This window comes from Cydia strobilella, chromosome 11, assembly GCF_947568885.1.
Source record: "Cydia strobilella chromosome 11, ilCydStro3.1, whole genome shotgun sequence".
Classification (NCBI taxonomy): Eukaryota; Metazoa; Arthropoda; class Insecta; order Lepidoptera; family Tortricidae; genus Cydia; species Cydia strobilella.
This window is the reverse complement of record NC_086051.1, coordinates 5,933,970-5,957,588: the sequence shown is the minus strand read 5'-3', so window position 1 is coordinate 5,957,588 and position 23,619 is coordinate 5,933,970. Positions and strand designations below refer to the sequence as shown.

Here is a 23,619-nt window from a genome sequence, read left to right as displayed (position 1 = left end):
ACGAAAGTCATTGTAATATTCACTTCGGTTACCGTAATAGTTGTCGCCTAGATTTTCATGAGGTCGGATGTGGAAAATGTTAACTCTTCAGGAGAGGAGAGCCATAAAAAAATTGACACTTGCATGCCAATACGTCACGAAGTAGGTGAGCTTTGTAGCCTTTTTTTAAAATTTAGCGAGGACTTTGTATCTTTTATTCTGGATAAGTAAAAAGTTTTTACCTCCTAAATACGGTATTTATGCAAAATTTGACAGATTCTACTTTATGACCTCCTAATAATATAACAGTACAAGAGAGGAAGAAAGTCGAAGTTTTACTTTCTTACACTCTACTCCTCAAATATTTTAGGCAGTACGTAGAGCTGTTACTAAAATTATGGGCAAAATATCGTATCAACTTATACACACCTCACAATATATTTGCATTTAGATGCATAAAGTCTCAAGATACTTAGGTATCACCAACAAACCACAATTCCATAACCACACAAAAGACTTCTTAGGGACTTTTGTTCATAAGATCTTACCAACAAAATGCATAAAACATGTTTTTGCGGCTTAAAAATTGCCTAGCAGCAAACAGCAAATTATAATGTTCTTTTCAAATGTATTGACTAATTGAATAAATTGATAGAAGAGAGCAGAATTTTGTAGCAGTATCTTAGACTATACGAGTTATGTAAAGCGACTCGGAAATGTCTTATCACATAAAACTTAATTATTGATCATCTTCAACACGGAGTTAGAATACCAGTATTTTTGAGAAATTAACTTAATTCAAAATGTTCTTGGGAATGTAGCTTTAAAACTAACGGAGTTCCAAAAAAATCACGGTGTGTTACCTATTATGCAGATTACTCCATACTTAGATATTTCAAAGTTATTAGTACCTACTTAATAAATTTAGTAGTTGTAGTAGTAGAAATCACTTTACTAACACATGTACTAATGTAGGTACTAATTTGATTTCATAAAACCTTCCTATATTTGCACTAAAGAAATAATGAATTCCATAACCCTATTTTTATACGTAATAAAACGTCCAAACCATTAAACTCTTTGATAACCTCGAATACGTCATTCCTTATTATTTGTTTGTCGTTGCGGCACAGATTATAATATTACTATGTGAGATTCACCATGTGTAATCTGAAACGAGATATTCAACTAACGTCATCGTGACGTAACGTCGTGCGTGATTATTATTATTCAAAGCTTTGTACTCATTTGCACAGCAGTCTTCTGTAATTAAAGTTTTATTTAGACACCATTTTATAATAAAACTAGATTAAAAAAAATATCTTGTTTGCTTAATCATGAACTGAATTATTTTTTATCTCGAATTTGCCAAAAGGACGTCATAATATTGGATTATAATTCGTCTTACTTGTACCTATGTGATTTTATGTGGTAAAAGTTCGTAAAATGACCGTAATCACAAATTTGGGAGCACAAATCTCCTTCTTCCGAAAACGTGCAATTAATGTTACGGGTCGTGGACAAACAAAATTTTAATGTTATTTAAGAACTGAATAATGCATTACATGTAATATTTAAAAGTATTATGAAAAAATGTCTATGCCTATGTCATTATCTACCATGTTATATTTTCAAGAGTGGCGTACCTATCCGCTTGAAAATTATTTAATCTATATTTGCGGGTTATTTTAACAAATGGGCGTACGGTGACTCGGCGCTATGGATAAATGTTTCACTATATTATGAACTAGTTTTTGATTCATTCTCCATTGGCCTGTTTTAGTTACTTTACCACAATACCTTCAGTTTTTTTTAAGGTAAAACAATAATAATGCAAAATAATTAAATGCCTTTATCTGATCTTACTTTACTTAGAGGTGCCCATTGATTACCAGTCCGCCGGACGATATGGGCCTGTCAGTTAGAACAAAAAATTTACAGTTCCGAACAACTCACAGGCCGATATCGTCCAGCGGACTGGTAATCAGTGGGTCCCTTAATACTTGAAGCTTAGTTTTCATTCAATCGATTTATGTTAATTATGTTTAAAACTAGAAGGCATCCGTAGCAGGGTTTCACCTGGATAAGAAGAGGCGAATATAGTCGCTTAGTCTGTATTAGAAAGTCGAATGTAGATACCTAAAGTGCCTAAACAGGTGGAAGATAGTTAATTGTGATTACTTAGTTCTTTTAGGTACTTACTAACTGTGATGTCACGTCTCTAGAATGACCAGAATTACTGTGTTTGAAACCCGCTCGCCGTCGCATAGGTACCTCGATACCATGTCTGATATTAGTAAATAAAATAATTTATCTTAAAAAATCATTTTATTCTCAAAACAACCTGTACTCATGAAGTACAATAAAATTCACCTAACGTCACATTTTATAACAATGAAAAAATTAGAAGGTATTTTTTACATAATTGATTCTATAATAGGGCGTACTTTATAAATATCTTAGTCGAAACTTATTTCCGATAAAATGATTAATTTAAACAAAGAAAAAAAAAACGTAGATATTTTACAATTATTTCGGCAATCGCACGTCTGATAACATTTTAGATGAAACTAAAACATTAACAAATTTTGACATATATAGTTTCACAGAAAATTCAGTTTACTGACACATCAATATATTTTCCACTTCTTTCACAGATAATTCAGTTTGTTTTACTATACTATTAATTTGCTACAGCCAGATAAAGGATATGCTAGAAACCAATTAACATACGGCCAAATATCAAAAGTAGCTGTTGAATATAATAATATTACGAAAATAATAAAACATCAACAAAGTAATTAAATATGCAAATTTCAAAGCGTTTGCATGAGTTGTTGCCAAATTGTAAACGGAATATTTTTCTGTACAGATAAAAAAAACAGTAGAAATTAATTAAGAATATTTAACAAATGAGCTTCTAAGAAAAGAAATTAACAGATTGTATAATACAGTTACGCTTTTCTTTCAACATAAATTATATGTATAAATATGCTGTAAACTGTAATCCATTTAAACTAAGATAAACCGGCCATGCGTTGAAAATTCTTACAAAACATTATCACAGTTGTTTTATTAAAAATAAACTTAATTTGAAGCACTCGGATAGATACCGTTACTTAAATTACTTCAACTATTTTGATTTTTGATATTTTTGGTTACAACACAAATAAATAAAACTCCTATAAATATGCTTTTAAATCTCTTTCAGTTTAATACCTAATGTCAAGTATCTTTCATATAATTAAACTTTATCCGGAAAACATTTAATGACGATTGTCAAATTAACTCAGTAGTTTAAATATGTAAGTCTTACCTATTGATAAGTGGCATTATTTACAACTTTAAATAATTACACGTTGAATTCCTGGTTTGCAATTTTTTTTTTAAAGAAACCTATATATAAAATATGGGCTGACAGACCTGAAATAAAGACTTCCAACTTCAATTTCAATATATTTACAATTCTACTTAAATTTAAGATTGCTGACACATCAATATATTTTCCACTTCTAATGGTCGTCTTTATGGATGAGTGAAGGTTGCATATAGATGTTGAAGATCTAACTAGTGCAAGATAGTATGATTTCCTTTCAAAATCTATTAGGCCTTAGTTTCCATAGAACCAATAGCTACAACCCGCTGCATAGTCATTGTCGGTACCGTGGAGGGCTATGCAGTAACGGTAACTATATATGAAATTCCGCGATAGCTATTATTAATAATATGCATGTATATAAAAAAAAAAAGTAACTGATAATTATAATAAGTGATTGACGAAAAATTAAAACCTTTTTTGTTTATATAGCTTAATTAATAATAAAGATCTAATACTATCTAGGAAGTAATATCGGCTACTACATCAATGTACCTTTTCGAGCAAAAACTCTTTATGAGCAAGGATGAAAACAATAAAAAGGGCAAGAAGAGAAGTCGGTTAAATAATGTTCACCAACAAGAGCAAAAAAAAACAAACAAACAAGAGCATAACTCTTAAATATTGATAATGACACATTATACACATAAACTTGCGTACCATCATTTGTGTCGTAAAACGATAACACAAAACTAGAAAAATACAAAACAAAAATAGTTGTAACAAAATAACAAACAAAATCAACAAAACGTGTTGTTCTACAAAATCAGTTCTGCTCAAACATTTTGCCAAAAATAAAACTTTGGCTGAAGTTTTGACACTAAACTAAATATTATTTTACATTTAATCTTTGTTTTAATAATAATAATGTTACAGTTTATGGTTTTGCACAATTTTTAATGTCTAGTTAAAGAAAAAACAATAAACAAGCCCATTATATGGGCATTGATAACATTTTTACAAGAAATTGCACACAAATGAAACATGCAAAACTCCCTCGATAAAAGGGCCCTTTGCCTTTCATCAAAAAAAGTTATGCTCTTACTCATTTATACATCAGTGTATCGGTAAAACAGCCATATTTATAGCAAAATGACGTAGTTTTTAAATATAAAGGTAATTACTCGATATTCGTATATTGTCGATATGCTCCACAGGAATTGCTTCAAGAAACGTCTCTGGCATTTATTACATTAAAAATATTTACAGTCTTCACAGTTGTTCTTACATTCTATATGAAACTATGAGTCTTTATCTATAATGTCGCTCTTGTATCGTTTCGTTGATCGTTAAGGTCTTTTAGGAATCGTAGCTTATCCGCTGTTCGGTACCTGGGACAATATATAATTTTTGTTAAAACCAACAGAAATATCTTAAATGGAAAATAATACGTCGTTTATTAACTTATTAACTAATACATAACTAAATTAAACTTCTATGATTTATGTACACACTACCCATAGTATAAATCGAATGCACGGAGTAAAAAATTAACAGCAAAGGGATGTTGATTATTTTTAGAACTGTTTTCATTTTATAGACAGACACGTAATTATTGCATTTTTTTTTTAATTTTTATTCATAACTTTCTATTAAAAATCGACGTTAATTAATTTATTGTTTAAATATCACGCAAAAACGCTCCAAGCTCCAAACGAGGTGATTAACAAACGACTGTCGGTGCCAGAGGACCACCAGCAGGCTAAGCACGGTCGCGTTTTTGTCGCCTGTCACCATGCCTGTCACGTTCTAACAAGTATGTAAGTGCGAAAGTGACAGGCATAGTGACAGGCGATAAAAATGCAACCATGCTTCCACTGCTGGTTTGACAACAACTTATCTGTGCGTGTTTCTCACGCCGTGACGTCACGCGCTCCGATTTGCGTTTGTAGTCACGTGATGCTGGGCATTATTTTAAATACTTTTAATTATTTTTAATTAATTACAAAACATGATTTTCAACATTCTAATATTCCCTGCTATAGTAAAAACATAAAATTTTATATATTCGCGATTCATATCAACATCCCTATTTCTACAAGAAAACTTATAAACATTTCATGTTTTTTGTAATTTTATTAAACTGCTAAGCACCAGTAAACATGTAACAACAACACTGTTACCTAATTTAATTTTAACTTTGTACAAAGTGTATCCAAGAATTTTGTACTCGTGAAGCTACATAAATACGAACTTACTTTAACTAAATTTCTAGTTTCAACGAAGAACGACTTTACCTTTTTAGAGTAACTTTGTAGAGCAATTAAAGTTGGTTTGTCGACTTTAAAAGTAAACATGGTATGTCGGGATCAGATGTTTGTAGCGTCGAGTTATTTAATTCAACATTCTTTTCAGCTTTGTAAAGTAAAAATGAGCAATTTTATAGGTACCTACATACTGTGCGGAACTTAAATAATGATTTTTATTTCAGCCATATTTCATACTGACTTTTCAAGAGAGATGATTCTTCGGGAGAGGGAAAAGTTGTAAACAATAGTAGTTTATGTGACTGCTACAAAATGAAAGGCATTAACATACGAGTGTGGATTTATAAAACGAATACAATGAGTTTCATAAAAGGATCACACGAGTATTTTCATGCCTAATTATGTACAGTTACACACACTGCTTTATCTACATCAATATCATAAGCTTCAACAAAACAAAGTAATTTTATACTTACATAGTTATTTACGATACAAGTGCGGAAAAGAGGAAATTCGAAACGAGTGGCGATAAATTAAAACACGACCGCAGGGAGTGTTTTAAATCGACACGAGTTGCGAATTTCCTATTCGCACGTGTATCGTACAACGTTTTACAGTACATATGGCCCTTTAAACTTTCGACATATGCACGAAAAGTGCTATTTGACGCACTAGTGCGAGAAAGTAGCACCATATGTACTGTAAAACTAATTAAACGTCAAATGGCGGTAATACAAACTTTTTCGCGCATGTCGCGCATCCGTTGTTTTTATATTATTCAATGACAAACTAGAGTCGAGAGTCGACTGCCATATCGTTCGGCATCAAGTAACATGAAAAATATTATAAAATTGTTTGCAAATGACACTTCATTTCGAATAAAATGTCATCTCGACATTAGAGAAGCCAAATCAAATTTCTTTGTTTCTCAGAGATGTTCTAAATTTGAATATAATTAAGGTATTATCGACAATGTAAAGTTAAAATTACGATGCACTCACAGGTGCAGGTTTGTTAATATAGGCCGTTAGATTAGGTTTTTTTTAGGTTTTAGATATTTATTTCTCAAAAGATTACAAGAATAATCACTTCCTGAGAAATACATGTTTACACTTAACTTAATACAAAGGAGAGTGTAATTAATAATAATTATACAAAATAATAAATACAAAGCCAATTCCAAAACAACTAAGCATACAACAATCGAAAACTATTATATTATTTGTTAAAACTAAGCGGGTAGATATAAGCAACGAGACATGCATGCGCTTCTGCTAAGTAGCATTATAACAGGGTCGGTTAAACAAGATTAGTATCCAGTGGTTAACCGTCGGTTACGATTATCGTTTCTTAAAATATGTTTAATACTTACTTGGATCGTTTTTTTCTTCTCACCGTGTCCACGGGGGTTGCCTCGACACACAGCACGATTAATTTGGAACTGCAAGAATAACTGCAAGGAAAATATTATTAGTTAATTGTAAACTGAAAACTAAACGGATGCTTCCGGATTATTTTGGCTTAACTAAAGTCTCGTAAAATCACATGCTTAATAATAGCTATATCCTGCAAGATTGCGTTGAGCTTTGTGTCTGTGACGGCCTTCTAGCCTAGTTCTAAGTCACGTTCGAGGGTTCGAATCTTGTTAAGGGCATTATTTTCTGTGTTTATCACAAATATTTCGAGGGGTGAACGGTAACCCGATAAGTCGTGCAAATGGGTTTTTGAAATTAGAACTATATGTGACGTGCGTGGAGTTCTCATTTATGTGACAAAATATCTAGACTTATCGGGTTTGACCGCGGCGCCCATCCCTCGATTTGTTCCTGAGTTATGGATGTTTTATATGTATGTAAGTATTTATATATATATTACTATATTTTATATTTATATCGTCGTATAGTACCCGGGAATTTTTATTTTAACTTGTATTTTAAAGTGCGACTTAAGTCGTGTTTCAGTAACGTCTAACCGTCACATTGATAAAATGTATGGGATTTGACATTGACCGTCAGTTTTGTGACGATTGTTAACCGGCCGTTATAGGGCGACCAGTTAATTGAAAATGCCCACCCACAACACAAGCCTTGTTAGCCTTGTTGAGCTCACTATGGGACTGAGTAAAATTATTCTAAATTTTTTTTTGTGTTGTCCTAGACATTTTCGTTATTGTAGCTTTTTAAACTAACTAATATCTGCAATAACCTGTCACCTTTAGGTACGTGCGTGAGACAAGTCTCTTTTCGTTACATAGGTAGGTAATATTTTTTTTTTTCAAAAAGGTATAATACATTTTAAACTTATACTAGGTTCGCCAAACTTGCGTTTAACGGCGAAATGATGCACTCATTCCAAATCCAAATGATACAATCCGGTTGATATCAAAATTACCCCATAAGGTAACCTCCGTATGGCATTCAAAATGAAGAACTTCATTGTGTTAGACGGAAAATGTGTATGAAACTCAGATATCTAAGATAAGGGTAAAAGGGCGGTTTTAGACTAGCGTTTTAAGCGCGTACCTTCAAAAAATGAGCTTATAGGCTCCAAATGAAACCAAATGTAGCGAAATGTAGCGCGCGTGTAAGCGCATAACGCCGAAACGAGCTTATACACGCAGAAAAAAACGCTCGTCTATAACCGCCCTAAGAGAGTATTTTAAAAGCAGAAAAGTTTATGTACCTGTAGGTAATACTAACCTATAAGTACATTATTGGGTCCTAAAAGACAACTGTTCGCTTGTATCGAACGAATGACGGAAATAAGAGCGAAAACGACTCACAAAAGATACGTACATATGTCTTATCGTTTCGTTCTACAAATTACAATTCTCTTCAGACGAGACGGGAGGTTACGTTGCGAAAATATAGTAAGTGTTTGAAGATGTAAAATTAAATTAGCTCGTGTTTGCCTCTGGTATATTGTGAGAGGTACAAAGAGTAACGACGATATTGCGGCGTTGTAAGAAAATTGTGTAAGTAGGACAAGGAACAGCGGTGCGCTGAAATATTGTAAAGGGCCAATTAAAATATATTTTTACAGTTTTAATAGTAAATCTGTCAACAAAGGTGACATTGACTGTTTATAATGTTTACTATAATTTTCAAAATTAGTTTAATTATTATATCATAGAATCTAATTTAAAATGACTTGCATATGCAGATTTTCACGTCACAATAAATAAGACAGTAAATAGAAAGTCCATGCATAGATCGTGATCGGCAACGCAGGCTTCGTCAAGTGGACACAAAAGCAAATCAGCAACAGGTTTCGTCATCTACTTACAAATGATGTAATCCGCAACAGGCTTTGTCAATTTTAACCACAAAATTAAACTACCCACTGGTGCCACCCCGGACCGTAGCCGGCCCAAACGTTCCCATGACACTGGCAGCATTTACAAAACAATATTTCGTAGGCGCTTATTTGAACATAAAAAATGCCATCAATTTTATCTTATTTCGACAACATTTCCCCTTGCAACCTGCTCGTAAATTTACTCAGCATGATAGCCAGATGTATTTACTCATAGTAGTTAACTTAATACCCATTTGAAAATGAGTAACAAGTTTTTGAAATCTGAATCTCAAAGCACACAAAGCACAAAGATTAAAGCCCTTTTTTATTTATACTAATGAAATAAAAAATACAGAGCAAGTATAGGAAAATTCAAAATATTGATTTCGTCTTATTAGTAAACCTCAGTAGGTATAAGTATAAAATTAAAGGGTATAAATGTTATTTTACTAGAAAAAAGATTATAATATATACAAAAACTTAATTTTTCAGTTGATTCTGTGCTAAGTATTCCCCCAACAACAGGGAAGGGAAGTACAGACATTAATGTGAAATTGCAGACTGTTCATTAAGAGAATCAATATGCCTTGTCCTGGAAGGTTTATCGAGGGAAATTGGTAACCTGGTATTGATTCATTAAGAATAATTGCAATTAAAATCTTAAATTACGTAATGTAATGATATCCTATTTTCCTTTTAATTTGCCCCATATCTCATGGTTCGCAGTTTTTTTAAAATGTGAACCAATAAGTAAACAATTTTAAGGAACAATGAAAAACAACAACAACACTAGATTGTTCATACTACGGCAATTCATACGTCATACGGACGCGGTGTAGTATGAAATATTCTAGGTTGTATGATGCCATCATAATAAGCTCCGCGCGGTTTGCGTCCACGCTAATTCCGCCGTGTCTGAAAGGGGCCTTATATGGAGCATTGACAGGTTAGAAGAACTCACGTTTCCTGGTCCAGCAGTTTGTTGGAGCGCAGAGACGAGGCCAGCCCGAACTTATCCGGACTGCCACTATGCCAGGCGTCGCAGTACGCGTCCATTGCTGGCTCGCCGTTGGGACTCGCGCCGTGCCACACAGCTTTGGTTGGCCTGAGAGCAACGGAATGTGATTTTTTTTCTTATATTTAATTATTGGCTAAAATCAAGCTCATTAATATGATTCATAAGGAGAAACCCTTAACTTAATTGCACAATATAAAATTGTACAATTATCTACATAAACGTCGAGATGAAGTATCACAAATTAGTTAACATATTATCATCAACAATGATACGTACATTGTTCTACTTATACACTTACAGATACAAAAAATAATTTATTTATATTTTTGATCATATTTGAAAGAGAATGAAGCCAAAGAATATATAATCATCTTAGCAAGTGGAACGTTGTAATCTCTGCCTACTCTTCTTGAATTTTGAATATTAGTCACAAATTAAGTAACGAATAACCTTAAGCGAGGTTTAGACTAGCAAGAACTTGCATGCAATTTTCAATACATTGCGGTATCTGATAAAAATTTTGAATGCAGTTTACCTTCCTCATCATCATCATCATCATCATGACAGCCGATAGACGTCCTCTGCTGGACATAGGCCTCCCCCAAGGCCACTCCGACCGATCCTGTGCCGCTCGCAACCACCGAATTCCCGCGACCTTCACCAGGTCGTCGCTCCACCTCGTTGGAGGCCTACCGGCAGTTCGTCTTCCGGTACGCGGACGCCACTCCAGAACCTTCCGGCCCCACCGGCCATCAGTTCTGCGAGCAATGTGCCCCGCCCACTGCCACTTAAGGTTTGCAATTCTGCGAGATATGTCGGTGACCCTAGTTCTACTGCGGATATCATCATTTCTGACTTTATCACGCAGAGAAACCCCGAGCATAGCTCTCTCCATTGCCCTTTGTGTGACCTTGAGCCTTCTTATGAGGCCCATCGTTAGCGTCCACGTCTCAGATCCGTATGTCATCATTGGCAACACACACTGGTCAAAGACTTTTGACTTAAGACACTGCGGCAATTTGGACGAAAAGATACTGTGGAGCTTCCCGAACGCTGCCCAACCGAGTCGGATTCGACGAGTGACCTCTTTCTCGAAGTTGGACCTACCTAACTGGACTGTTTGTCCTAGGTATACATAATCGTCAACAACTTCGAGCGCAGAGCCTCCGATTAATACGGAAGTTGGCACAACATGGACGTTAGACATGATCTTCGTCTTGTCCATGTTCATTTTCAGACCAACACGTTCAGATACTCTGCTGAGATCAGCGAGCATCGCACTGAGGTCCTCCATGGTCTCAGCCATGACTACGATATCATCGGCAAACCGAAGGTAAGTGATGTGCTCGCCATTTACATTGATGCCTCGTCCTTTCCAGTGCAGAACCTTGAAGGCATCCTCCAATGCAGCGGTGAACAGCTTTGGGGAGATTACATCTCCTTGTCTGACTCCTCGCTGCAATGGAATATGCTTCGAGCTCTGGCCCTGTAGTCGGACGGACATGGTGGCGTTTTCGTACAAACACTTCAGCACTTCGATATACCGGTAGTCAATTTGGCACCTTTGGAGAGACTGCAGCACAGCCCAAGTCTCGATCGAATCGAAGGCTTTCTCGTAGTCCACAAATGCAAGGCAAAGGGGGAGGTTATACTCCTCAGTCTTCTGTATAACCTGCCGCAACGCATGTATTTGGTCTACGGTACTATAGCCTTTACGGAAATCTGCTTGTTCGGGAGGCTGGAAGTCGTCAAACCTGCGTGCGAGACGGTTCGTGATGACTCTCGAAAACAGCTTGTAAACGGCTCAGAAGTGAGATGGGTCTATAATTCTTCAGCAAGTTGTTATCACCTTTTTTGAAGAAGAGCACCACCACACTTCTGTTCCACGCTTGCGGCGTTTTTCCTTCGCGCATGACGGAACTAAACAGCGTCTGAAGGGCCTTAAGGACTGGTTTACCACCCACCTTCAGGAGTTCGGCCGTAATTCCGTCATCACCTGGGGCTTTGCCATTCTTAAGCTGTTTGAGAGCCATACTAATCTCGTACAGGCTGACGTCCGGGATATCTTCGGTAATAGTGTCGAGTTAGTCTAGCTCTAGGGTCTCTAGCTAGATCCATGACGGGTGTCGAGTTTACCTTAGTAGTCAGCAATGTAACGTAAATTGCATGCAAGTTCTTGCTAGTCTAAACCTCGCTTTAGAATACCGAATAAATGCCAATCAATATATTTGAACAGGCCAAAAAAGCATTCTCAATTCAAATACCGCTTTTGATTCTTAATGAACGTGGAAAGAAAGAATGCTTGAAATGTAAACAGGGTGAAGGCATTTAGAACAGTAAATATGTATCTTGATCTGGATAAAAATATATTTATAAGTCTCACCAGCCAGAGTCCATTAGCACGTTTTTTCCACTGAAGCTGTAGATCTTAGGCGCGTGGGCAAACAAAGCACCAGAGCCGTCGAACATTTCTCCCCAAGAGTTGAAGAGCACGTCACCGCGGGTATTCACTACTGGGATCCCACGGTCCACCCAGCTCACGATCGAATCCATTGTTTGAACCCTTGACAAAAAAAAAGAGAAATTAGGCAAATTGTTGCCCATAAACAAACGAAAAGCCCGACATGTGTATTATATGCCAATTGGTAACATACGTAATGTCGTTTGAGAAAAAGGACAGTAATATTTACACGGTGTGGATGTAACGGACTTTGTTTTACTACATCTATTTAAGGGTTGTTGTTTTATTTTAGTTTGAAAACAACAGTAATTAATTAGCTATTAAATTTTGTATTTAGAGAACTTTTTATGTATTTTAAAATAGACTAGGTTTGTTCCAGTTACGCATTTAGTGTTTTCTATCAATTTAAAACACATTTTAATGTGTATATTGAAACGATTTAAAGCTTAATTTTTGACATCATTTAAATATTTTGTTTTAATTGTGTATTAAGGGTGCGTAGTTATAGATACAGTGCAGTGTTGATGTCAACTTTAACTAGTGTTTATCTGGGGCCACAACGCCGAAAGAGTCAAGTTTGATTCAATCATAATTTAAATATGATATCTAAACTTTTAATTGACTCAGCGTTAGCGAGCTCCGTTTCAGCCTGTTCAAAGTTCAAATATACTATATTCATGTAGGCCTAGGAACAAGCACTTATGAATGGTGAATAATATGTACATATATGTTATCTTAAGCTAATTATCAGAGCAATTTATTTATGTTAATATCATTCCATAATAATATTGTATTATTATACAGATCAAGTTTAATACTAAGAATTTCACAAAAAAATCGTTAAATATAAAAAAAATGTATAAAAAATACTAGTCTAGAATGTTTCTAGAATAAAATTTATAATTATGTCCAAAAAAATCACAACAACAACTACATACATAATCATAATCATAATCATAATCTTTATTGTCTGTGAGAAATGGGTACATTGCACAGTAATTACTAATGTAACAATTTTATGTGGACTCACCAAGACTCTACCTTTACAGGTGTACAAACAAACATTTCCTATGCTACTCTTACATGAATGATGTCAAGCATTCATATTAATACAACCATAAATCATAATCAAAAATCTTACCTAATACATCATGCAGTAACAGAATGAAATAAAATAAAATAATATAAAATCGAAGTCAAACACAATAAAATCTCATTAAATCATTATTTCATTATTTAAAAATTCACTAATACTATAAAAACATCTCTGTATTAACCAAACATGTACTTGTGATTTAAATATATTCAAATTATTATTCTTAAAAATGTCAGGTAATTTATTATAAATACGAATGCACATAATATAAGAGTTTCTCGAGGAAAGTGCCAAATTAACAGAAGGTCTATGTAACGTAAACTTATACTGTGTTCTTGTCGCGCGGGGACCCATTGTTTGGAATTCCACAAACAAGTATTTATATTTGTGTACGAAAACACACACTTCAAAAATGTACATACTAGGGAAAGTGAGTATGTTGTTTTCTATAAAATAAGAGCGACATGAGCCCATATAGTGTAAGGCAAATATGGCTCTGATACAAAGCTTCTGTGTTATAAATATTGCGTCTTTGTCAATACAGTTTCCCCAAACTACAAGTCCATATCGCAAGAGAGAATTTACGTAGCCATTATAAGCGAGTAGCGCTGCTTGGATTATCCATTTCCTCACCATTAATCACATACCTAATAATTTCTATTCTATTCTATTCTATAATAAGCTTTAGAAATAAGTTTACGCTTTACGTACCCATGAATGATTTTTAAATTTTATGGAGCCGAGTGAAGGGCACTGCGAGCTTATATTTATTTCTAGTATTTATATATATTATGAATGTCACAATTTTTACTAAAATTGACAACATTTTTATGTACATACAGAATATTCTCATAATTGATTGAGAATGAATGCACTGCAAGTTGGCCAAAAATATTTTGTAGCCCTAATGGCTTCCTAACAATATTTCATTTTAGTTTTACCTTGGAAAAGGTAAAAAAAAAACAGCCAAGAGCATGTCGTATTCTCAGTGTAGGGTTCCGTAGTTACCCGTCCGTCAAAATAGACTTTTTGCAAAAAAGCAAAAACTACTCAACCAATCATATTCTGTATAGTTTTCCTTGAAAGTCTCTAGCTAGCTAGCTAGTAGCTTTAGTTACACAATTTTTTAGAGAGGGGGGGGGGGAGTATCGAATGTGCCAAAAAGTCACTAAAACTAGGTCTATACTTCCTTTGATCTTGCAAAATGTGTTTTTTATAGCAGGCTTTCTAAAGCGTACATCTGAAGGGTACAAATTAAGAAATATAATAGATTAACTTGTTAAAACTAAGTGTTAAATAAATTTAATACCTAGGGCTCAACAATCCGTAGTGAAAACCAACACAATACCGTCCAGTTAAAGAATAATAAATATAATTATGAAATCTGAGCGCATCAAACAGTCACACGGACACTCCCGGCGAACGGTAACTTTCGGCTAAGTCTACACACGTGTTGGATAGCCTTAGCGTGATGTCTTTTTTGTTAATATTTGGAGCGGTTATACTAGTATTGAGAAACAATGTCTTAAAAAGGGGAAGAACTAAAATAAAATAAAAGTGATTTTGGCCACCTTTTAGGGTCAAACCACTGGTTAGCGATGTAATTTCAAAAGAAACCAATCCGAGTCTTGTATTGACAAATCTAATTTATCTCCTGACAGTATAAAAGGCATTGAAATTGACCACAATGAGCTGGCAGATGAGCATGCGGGTATATTTTGCGACACGGTCTTAGAAACTAGGAAATGGGGGAGGGATAAACCGAGGATCTACGTTGAGCGTCGTGTGGTGAATAGTGCCAACAAAGCGGCTTTTAGACAAATGATTCTGGAACAAAGTTGTAACAACGTAGGAATTAACACGTTTCTTAAGAAATTTAGCGACAACTATAGAACCTGCTTCAAAAAAAAAGAAAAAGCTAATAAGAGAACGAGATACAACAGCTGCTGTTTGGATTTCAAATGGTATACGAATCTCGAGTAAAATGAAGAAATTCTTAAATACGATAGACAAAGGAAACTGTGACAGATCAATCGAAAATTATAGAAATAAGTACCTTTCAATCTACAAGCGCGTCATAATAAACGCTACAAGAAATGCAGTACAGCTACAGATTAATAGGGCAGGAGACTCAAGTAGGGAAATTTGGAAAGTGGTCAACAAACACAGAAATAAGGTGCAAACAAAATCTTAAGAATACTTAGCACCTAAATTGGATAAAATCATAACGGATCCACAAGAGCAGGCGAATACGTTCTCCGAAATCTTCGATCACAACAACGGAAACTTATCCAGCGACTTTCTTCCAGCAACGGAACTTCTTGAAAAAATCACAGTAAGAGTTGCTGAGGAATGTATGAAGTACGAAAGTGTCACTCCGCTTGAAGTTTTAAAGCTAATCAGAGAAATGGCACCAAAATCATCGGTAAGGCACAATGAAATAGCTATCACAGTAATCAAGGAAAATAGGGATCTGCTAGCGGTTCCTTTGGCAAACTTCGTTAACGAATGTTTTGAGCAAATTGTTTTCCCAGAACAATTAAAAATAGCTAAGGTGTTACGTGTTACCCATATATAAAAAGGGAAATAAAATTGATCCGAGAAATTATAGGCCCATTTCTTTGTTACCAACAATATCAAAGATTTTTGAAAAATTGATGAGTGCAGAGACACCTCAATTTGCACAAAGTTCTAGCGAAGCCATTGACATTTGACACATTAATCTATGATACACTGAGCGAAATCAATAATAAAAATAAAGTAGCAGACCTATTCCTTGATCTTAGCTCTGCTTTCGACACAGTTAATCATACGATTCTTTTAAATAAACTAGAACATTATGGAGTCCTAAATAAGGTCCTGAAAATATTTGAGTCATACTTGAGGAACAGGAAACAGTTACGGTTTAAACAGTTTATTGAGATTAAATCGGTGAAACCGGTGTTGAGAAGGTTGTCAAGTCCAGACTAGGGATTATGACACGGGGTGTGCCCCAGAGATCAATCCTGGGTCCATTATTCTTTATTATATTTTTGAATGACCCGACTTTTTATATAAACAACGTTGTACCCAATACAAGTTAAGTAGTCTTTGCCGACGACACAAATGCCATTATCTCTGCCAATAACATGATGCATCTCAACAACAGTGTTAACGCTTTGAGGTAAACCAACTAAAGCTCAATACTACCAAAACGAATGTAATGCTTCTATCAGCGACCGCAAACAAGTTTGATACACTGAATACCAATTTAAACGGAGTTAAAATAGAACAAACAGATGTAGTCAAATTCCTAGGTATATATATATATATGTGTATATATATAGACTCCCAACTCAATTGGATACATGAGATAGAGAGGAACTAAGCAATTTAGTAGGCTCGGCTTGTTATGCGCTTTGCAGTCTACGCGAAGAAGTCCAGACGAAACAATTAAAGATGGTCTACCATGCATTAGTAGAATCTAAGTTGCGTTACAGCATAAAACTCTGGGGAAACAGCTACAAATACAATGTGGAAGCTATGTTTATAATGCAGAAAAGGGCTATTAGAACAATAGTTCGCATTCCAGTATGAGTCTTGTAGGGACATTTTAGGCAGCTGAAGATTTTAACAGTGCCCTGTTTGTACATTCTTGTTCTTCTCACGGGTTTTATCAAGCACTTAAAACACTACTAAAGTCAGATAGAGCCAGAATGTCATCTAGAAGGAAAGACATACAAAACAAGATAGTGCCAAGACTAAATATTAGGAAACACGCGCTGCCGTGTCAGACGTATCTCTGCTATCTCAAAAAACACAGTTTTGAGTAAATCGACTTTAAAGTTTTTGGTGAGCGTGAAAACTAATAAACTCATATATTTCGTGAGTTTATTGAGTTAAGTCATTTTTAATATGTGTTTTGTGTTTCAATAGACGTGAAGAATAATATTTCTTTACTTTTTTCTTGTAAAAGTACATAGTTTTTGAAATAAACGCATAAACATAGTTTGGCGTAACCACTGTTTCATACATTTGGTGGTTGCGCGTAACTATGTTAACTTAAAGTTAGATGAGTTCGTTGTATGAGCGCTCATAATATTTCGCGTGGCCACGGCTCGCGGGCTTATTGAGGTTTTCGTTTATCTAAAGTTAGAAGACTACATTGTATCAACGTCTAGTAAAACGTGTAACCAGGGCATGGGGAATATTGAGGTGGTCACGCGTAGTTCTTTTATCTTAAGTTGTAAGAGTTCGTTGTATTAGTGCTCCTAGTAAAACGCGTAACCAGACTACACAAGATAATCCATTTTATAATGTGCTAACTCACATTACATACAAGGAGCCCGATTTCCATCAGTCCTTACATCATTGGTTATAAAGTAGATCAATCGATTGGTAGAAAGAGCCTTAAATATGTTTAATAGCGTATGCATGTATTGCATGTATGTATGTATGTCAGTGTGTATGTATGTATGTATGTATGTATGTATGTATGTAAATGTGTGTTTGTTTGTATGTACTTTATTTAATATTTAATCCCAGTAAGTGTAAAAGGCGGAATTAACGGCAGGTCAGTTACAAAAAAAAAATTACCGCCTTAAAAAAAGTTCTCAGTTTGACCCGTATCTTTGTCCGCGATTATCTCGCGTTTGGCTGAACCGATTTTGATACGGTTTTCAGAAAAGTGTTTGTTACATTCTGGAGAAGGTTTTAGTATACATAAAGCTGAGCTGATGCTGAACCCTGGCTGTACCTAGTGGAACTCAGTTTTGGTGTAACATAGGCACACGCTGTTTCGGTCATCCAACACGTCTTAATGAGCACTTGGGGGAGCAGTACCCAAGATAAAGCTGATGCTGAACCCTGGCTGTACCTAGTGGAACTCAGGTTTGGTGCAACGTAGGCAAACGCTGTTTTGGTCATCCGACACGCCTTGATGAGCACTTGGGAGAGCAGTACCCAAGATAGAGCTGATGCTGAACCCCGGCTGTACCTAGTGGAACTCAGGTTTTGGTTCAGGTTTGGTGTAAATTTATTATGGGTATTAGAAGATACCTAGTAAAAATATTAAGGTAAAATAAGGACGAAAATTGCTTGTATCTTTATACGAAAAACCTGTCAGAATGTCCTTATGATAAGCGACAATGTGGTACCTTTTGCTTGAAAATGACACAAATAAACAAATACACGTGGCAAGGAGCGACGAGCCGCTCCCTCCGCGCCCCGCGCCCCGCCTCACCGCGAGCCGCCTATCGCCGTACTACCTGCGTGTGGTTACGCGAAACTATGATAACTCGAGATAGTAGATATCCAGTTTGCCGTAAAAAAACTGCGAAGAGTTACGCATAATTATTCTAACTTGAGTTAGAAGAGATACGCATAACTCAATGTCCAAAAATTCGAAAACGTCTATCTTAAAACATGAAATATCTCAGTAACTAAAGACATTTTTTGAAATTTTGTTTAAGTATTATATAAAGCATAGTGTCTAGTTTTATTTTGCACTGGTTAGGCGTATCTCTGCTATCTAAAGATAGCAGAGATACGTCTGACACGGCAGCGCGGCTTGTTATCAGTGTCTTCCTGATAACAATATAAATAGTCTGCCATTACAATATAAAACTATTACCAACCATCGCGTTTTCAATGCAAAACTCAAGGAGTTTCTTTAAAAAAAGTTATTATTCCGTAATAGATTTCATAAATATTTTTTTTTGTATAATAACTGACTATATGACTTAAATGATCTCATAATATTGTCTTCGGTTACCGCGATAGTTACTCGTGAAATTAAATTTATTAAATGATGATGATGATTTATGAATGATGATGATGATCTCATTAATCTAGACATGTAAGAATTGTAAAAACTTTTTTATTGTAAATAGTATGTTAGATTTTTTTATATTTAAAAATTTAATGTTAATTAAGATTGTAAAATTGAATGACATTCAAACACAATGTATATTGTTAGTGAATAAGTAAATGAATGAATGAATGAATTAATTAATTAATTAATAAATAGATTAAATACCAGTCCGTGCACTGTCAAAAACTTGGGCAAAAATACTTTCGTGTGGCCGGATGTTCTCTCTGCAAGTCGCATTTCTTAACAGATTCTCGTAAAATTTTGCGAGGAGGTTCAGTAGTTAGATATAATTTTTCTGTCGTTTTACTTTTTGAAATATATTCAAAATGGCGGAAATTGGCCAAATGAATTAAGCGGCAATAAGTGCACTTACGAAGTAAGTAAGCAGCTCACAGAGCCATTACTGTTATTATTTAATTCCAAAATAAATAATATTACTTATGTTAATCTGATTTACGCTTAATCAAGTGATTTGTAGAATAACAAATCCTACAAACATTAATATAGCCTACTATCCTACCTTAATTCTTTCGACAGGAAACGAATCCAAAGTGGAAAAGACATTAGCACTACACCTACAGGCTATATAGCGAAGCCACAATGTTGGACAAAACTCAGAATATTCAATATTTTCGTTTACAGAATTTTGCATATTCGTACGGCGAGTGAAATTGATACAGAATTATTGAATCGTGTAATTGTTTCCAGTGGGGTTTTAACTACTTGATTTGTAGTTACCCTAACCGCGGTTGGAATGAATCTATAAATAGTATCAATTGCTTTCTGTTATAGAGATATTGTTTAATTATTTATATTTGCTGGGATTGTTACTAAAGTTTTTTTTCTGTTTAGCTGATTCTTGTTTTTATATTCCAAAGTATTTTTTGTTATTACTGGTTTCCTCGATCTTGTTTTAAGTTTATATATTGGAAGGTAAAATGCCAGAAAACATGACAACATATTTTTTCACTTCTGATGCTCGTAAAGTTCTCCTTTGTGCTAGATGTAGGCTGCACAAAATGCTACTTTTATGCTCTAGTGCACAAAGTATTTTTTTAAAGACTAAGACAATCAAATCACTGCCATAGTACACAATAAAACATAATCGGATAATATTATTATTCCACTTAATTTGGCCCGTTTTTTTAATAATCCGTGTTTTATATATTACTAAATCATTAAAATCTTTCAATACAGCATAGTTATTATAGAAAAAAACAAAATGTAGTTATAATTTGGCAGTATGAATAAAGACTTAAAGCCCCCTCCAAACGAATTGCGGCGCGAAGCCGTGAACGCGAGTGTGGTTAGTTCGCTAATCAGCGAAATCGACACCACACTCGCGTTCGCGTTCGCGGCTTTGCGCCGCGATTCGCGCACGAGTGTGGGCTTAAGGTAAATATGACGTGTTAAAAATTAAAAAAAAAGAAAAAATGTATTTTATTTGTTTGCCATTGTTTTATTTTACTCACAATCGAAGTGAAAAGCAGTGTGTATAACTAGGCACACACGCCTATTTTTATCCTCGGCTATATTGGTCCTCGCTGCCGCTCGGCCCAATAAATTGCCTCGTATGAAAATAAATCGCTTTGTGCCCTTTTTGTACAATCTACTATTTTAGTATACCTGGAAGATATGAATGCTGTGAAAGTGCCGCCGAGCCCGGCCCTCTGGCCTTGTCGGAGGCACTCGTAGTTGGTGCCCCGAACGCCGTGCATGTCACCCGTGTGAGGTTCGTTCAGCGCTGCCAGTCGCAACTAAGGAAGTTCACAATATTATTACTATTGATGTTTTTTCCTTATTATAAATAACAGGGTTCTTTTGTATTATCCTCGTCACAAAACAAGTCGTAACATGTCGTATATACGCAAGGAGTTATGTATGTCTACAAAACACACTGGCGCCGCTACACAGTTTTTCCGACCCTGATGTTGACGATGAAAAGTACTATGCGTATGCGGCTAAGTAACCACTCAATTTTAATGTCTGTGGCAAACCTGGGTGCGTAGACAAGATGCCAATCGTTAAAGCTCCGTAGCGAACGAAACGTAACAGTTACGTCTGTCGGACTAATATGGGAAGTGATAGAGAGAGATAACTACGCTACGCTACGGAGCGTGAACGATTGGCATCTTGTCTACGCACCCTGAACTCTATATTTTTTTCCATAGATTAAGAGCCCGTTATCGATTTTAGTCGCAAAAATGTAAAATTGATAGATGTAATCGCTGTACAATTTCACACCTTTTGATACATAATAGAAATAACAAGTACTGGTTTCTATTAGCACGTCTTCTCATCTTGCCGTTTTACACATCAATTTTTTGAAAACAGACCAGACACACTAAATTAGTAAGGTTTTTTTTTCATCACTAATTTAGTGAGTCTGTTTCAATCAATTTTATCAATTTTACTTTTTTGCTCCAAAATCGCTACCGGGCTCTTAAGTGCGGTTTAACGGAATTTAGATTATTTTGAATCTTACGCTAAGATTACACTTTTATATCAATGTCCATGATATTATATGACCTATTAAGCACATTATTTTCTAGATGTCTAGTAATGTCTATCCCGCAGTAAGTTGAGGTCACGCACAAAATGGCATGGCTTATTAAGGCGGGATTTCACCAGCGTGCGGCACTGAAAATGCTTGTGCCGCACAGTGCCGCACACTGGTGGAATCCCGCCTTTAACACGATTAGTTTGTGTAATTTTTTATTCAAAATTATTAATATACTCTGTTACTCATTATTATTATACTTATAATTATGTATATACTCTGTAGTTGTCTTAATAACTTCATTCGTTTCATTCCCATGAAATTAAATTGCGGCCTTAACAATCTATATTGTAATTATATTCCATTCTAATTAAAAATGGACCGTTTTGTTCAAAGAACGGCAGGTATATTATTATTTGCATGTGTTTCTAATTACATACAAGAGTAGTGAGCAGCACGAATTAAAACTATTTTAAGAATTGAAGAATTGTTTTTCAAATGACAAACGTAATTATTAATTTGTCCCAAAGAATCACCTCGGGTTAAAAGGACTCCTGGTTAAGATACCTTCCTAGGTACTCTGCCGTTGTGATGTTTTTTTTATAGTTTACCAAACAGCCGGAAAGCAAAGAACCAATTAATTATTCTTTAGAAGCTTCATTAAACAGGGATGTGAGGTGAATATTGAATTCATCCATATCCGAAATGTACATAAATCTTGTAATTTATATTACCAATAAAGTATGAGTATGAGAATTTTTGAGAATATACCTATTGAAAATATGGTGTGCCAAAAATGATTTGCCAACGAAGTTTTTTCCCCTTCCGGACACTACTGACATATTTACTTACGGTAAGGTAAAATAAGATAAAGTAAATTACTATACCTACAAATTTTCCCTACATAAAATATATGTACTCACAACTGGTCCTTCGCCCGCGGGGTTCTTATGGTGTACTAAACTAGATGTTTCTAGAACATTCTGGAGTGGCACTCTGGTTGGTCCATTCGTCATTGGGGCTTGTATCGCAAGCAGTGAACCCATCTGTTGACAAACCCCATAATTTTGAATTATTCACGTGGAAAAATTGTTAAAAATAAAGTGGATTATTATATTATATTATTCTGATTCCAAGTTACTAAAACAATTTTATACTACGATAATTGTCTTACAGAAATAATGATCTTTATAGAATAAATAAAGTGTTGTTTTTTGTTTTTCAGTGTAGTTTCGACTAATTGAGCCTATTTTTATCAAGTATTAAGTCATAGAAAACATCTGATTTGGACCTTTAGCATCCGCCTCCGAAAATTATTTTTCTTATTTTATTTTTATCCACAAAATAATACAGTCAGAATAAGCTTTTTCGTACATGGCCCAGCATCGTGTTAGTAAATTGTGCATTTTTATTGTTTTATATTACCCTGAACTATTTGAACTGTAATCTCAATGTACTTATAGTTTACATCATTCTCACAAAATTGTGATTATTACTTTTTTCTACGATATTCTACATTTCATTATGTTCGAGTTACTTGTGCTTACTGTAAATGGAAATGAAGCAGGGTAGATGTAACATGTCGCAGCGTTATTTCTACCGCTCTCACCAATTATATAACCGCAAGCGTTAATTAACTATTTATTAAAACCACTTTTACCACTTCACCGTATTAGCACCGTAGTAATGGGTTTTAAACATTTAAACTAAGTTGTTATGCATGAACTGGAAATTCACGCGATGTGAAACGATCATTACTTGAAATCGTAACAGTTATAAACTAATACATTTAATACTCTAAATCATAACAAAAAACATGTCGTAACATGTCAAT

The 23,619-nt window shown here is 34.9% G+C and overlaps 1 protein-coding gene across 1 annotated transcript in view; it reads right to left on the bottom strand.

Annotated features, from left to right (window-relative positions):
• Window positions 1–4,471: 4,471 nt before the first annotated feature.
• Window positions 4,472–23,619, bottom strand: part of LOC134745465 (collagen alpha-1(X) chain-like) — a 57,164-nt gene continuing 38,016 nt past the window's right edge. The window contains exons 17-22 of the mRNA XM_063679509.1: window positions 22,709–22,831; window positions 20,912–21,042; window positions 12,261–12,440; window positions 9,821–9,964; window positions 6,935–7,015; window positions 4,472–4,686 (exon numbers count right to left, since the gene is read on the bottom strand). Coding sequence (XP_063535579.1) covers window positions 4,611–4,686; window positions 6,935–7,015; window positions 9,821–9,964; window positions 12,261–12,440; window positions 20,912–21,042; window positions 22,709–22,831 — 735 coding nt within the window. The 3' untranslated portion in view covers window positions 4,472–4,610. The remainder of the gene's footprint in view (window positions 4,687–6,934; window positions 7,016–9,820; window positions 9,965–12,260; window positions 12,441–20,911; window positions 21,043–22,708; window positions 22,832–23,619) is intronic.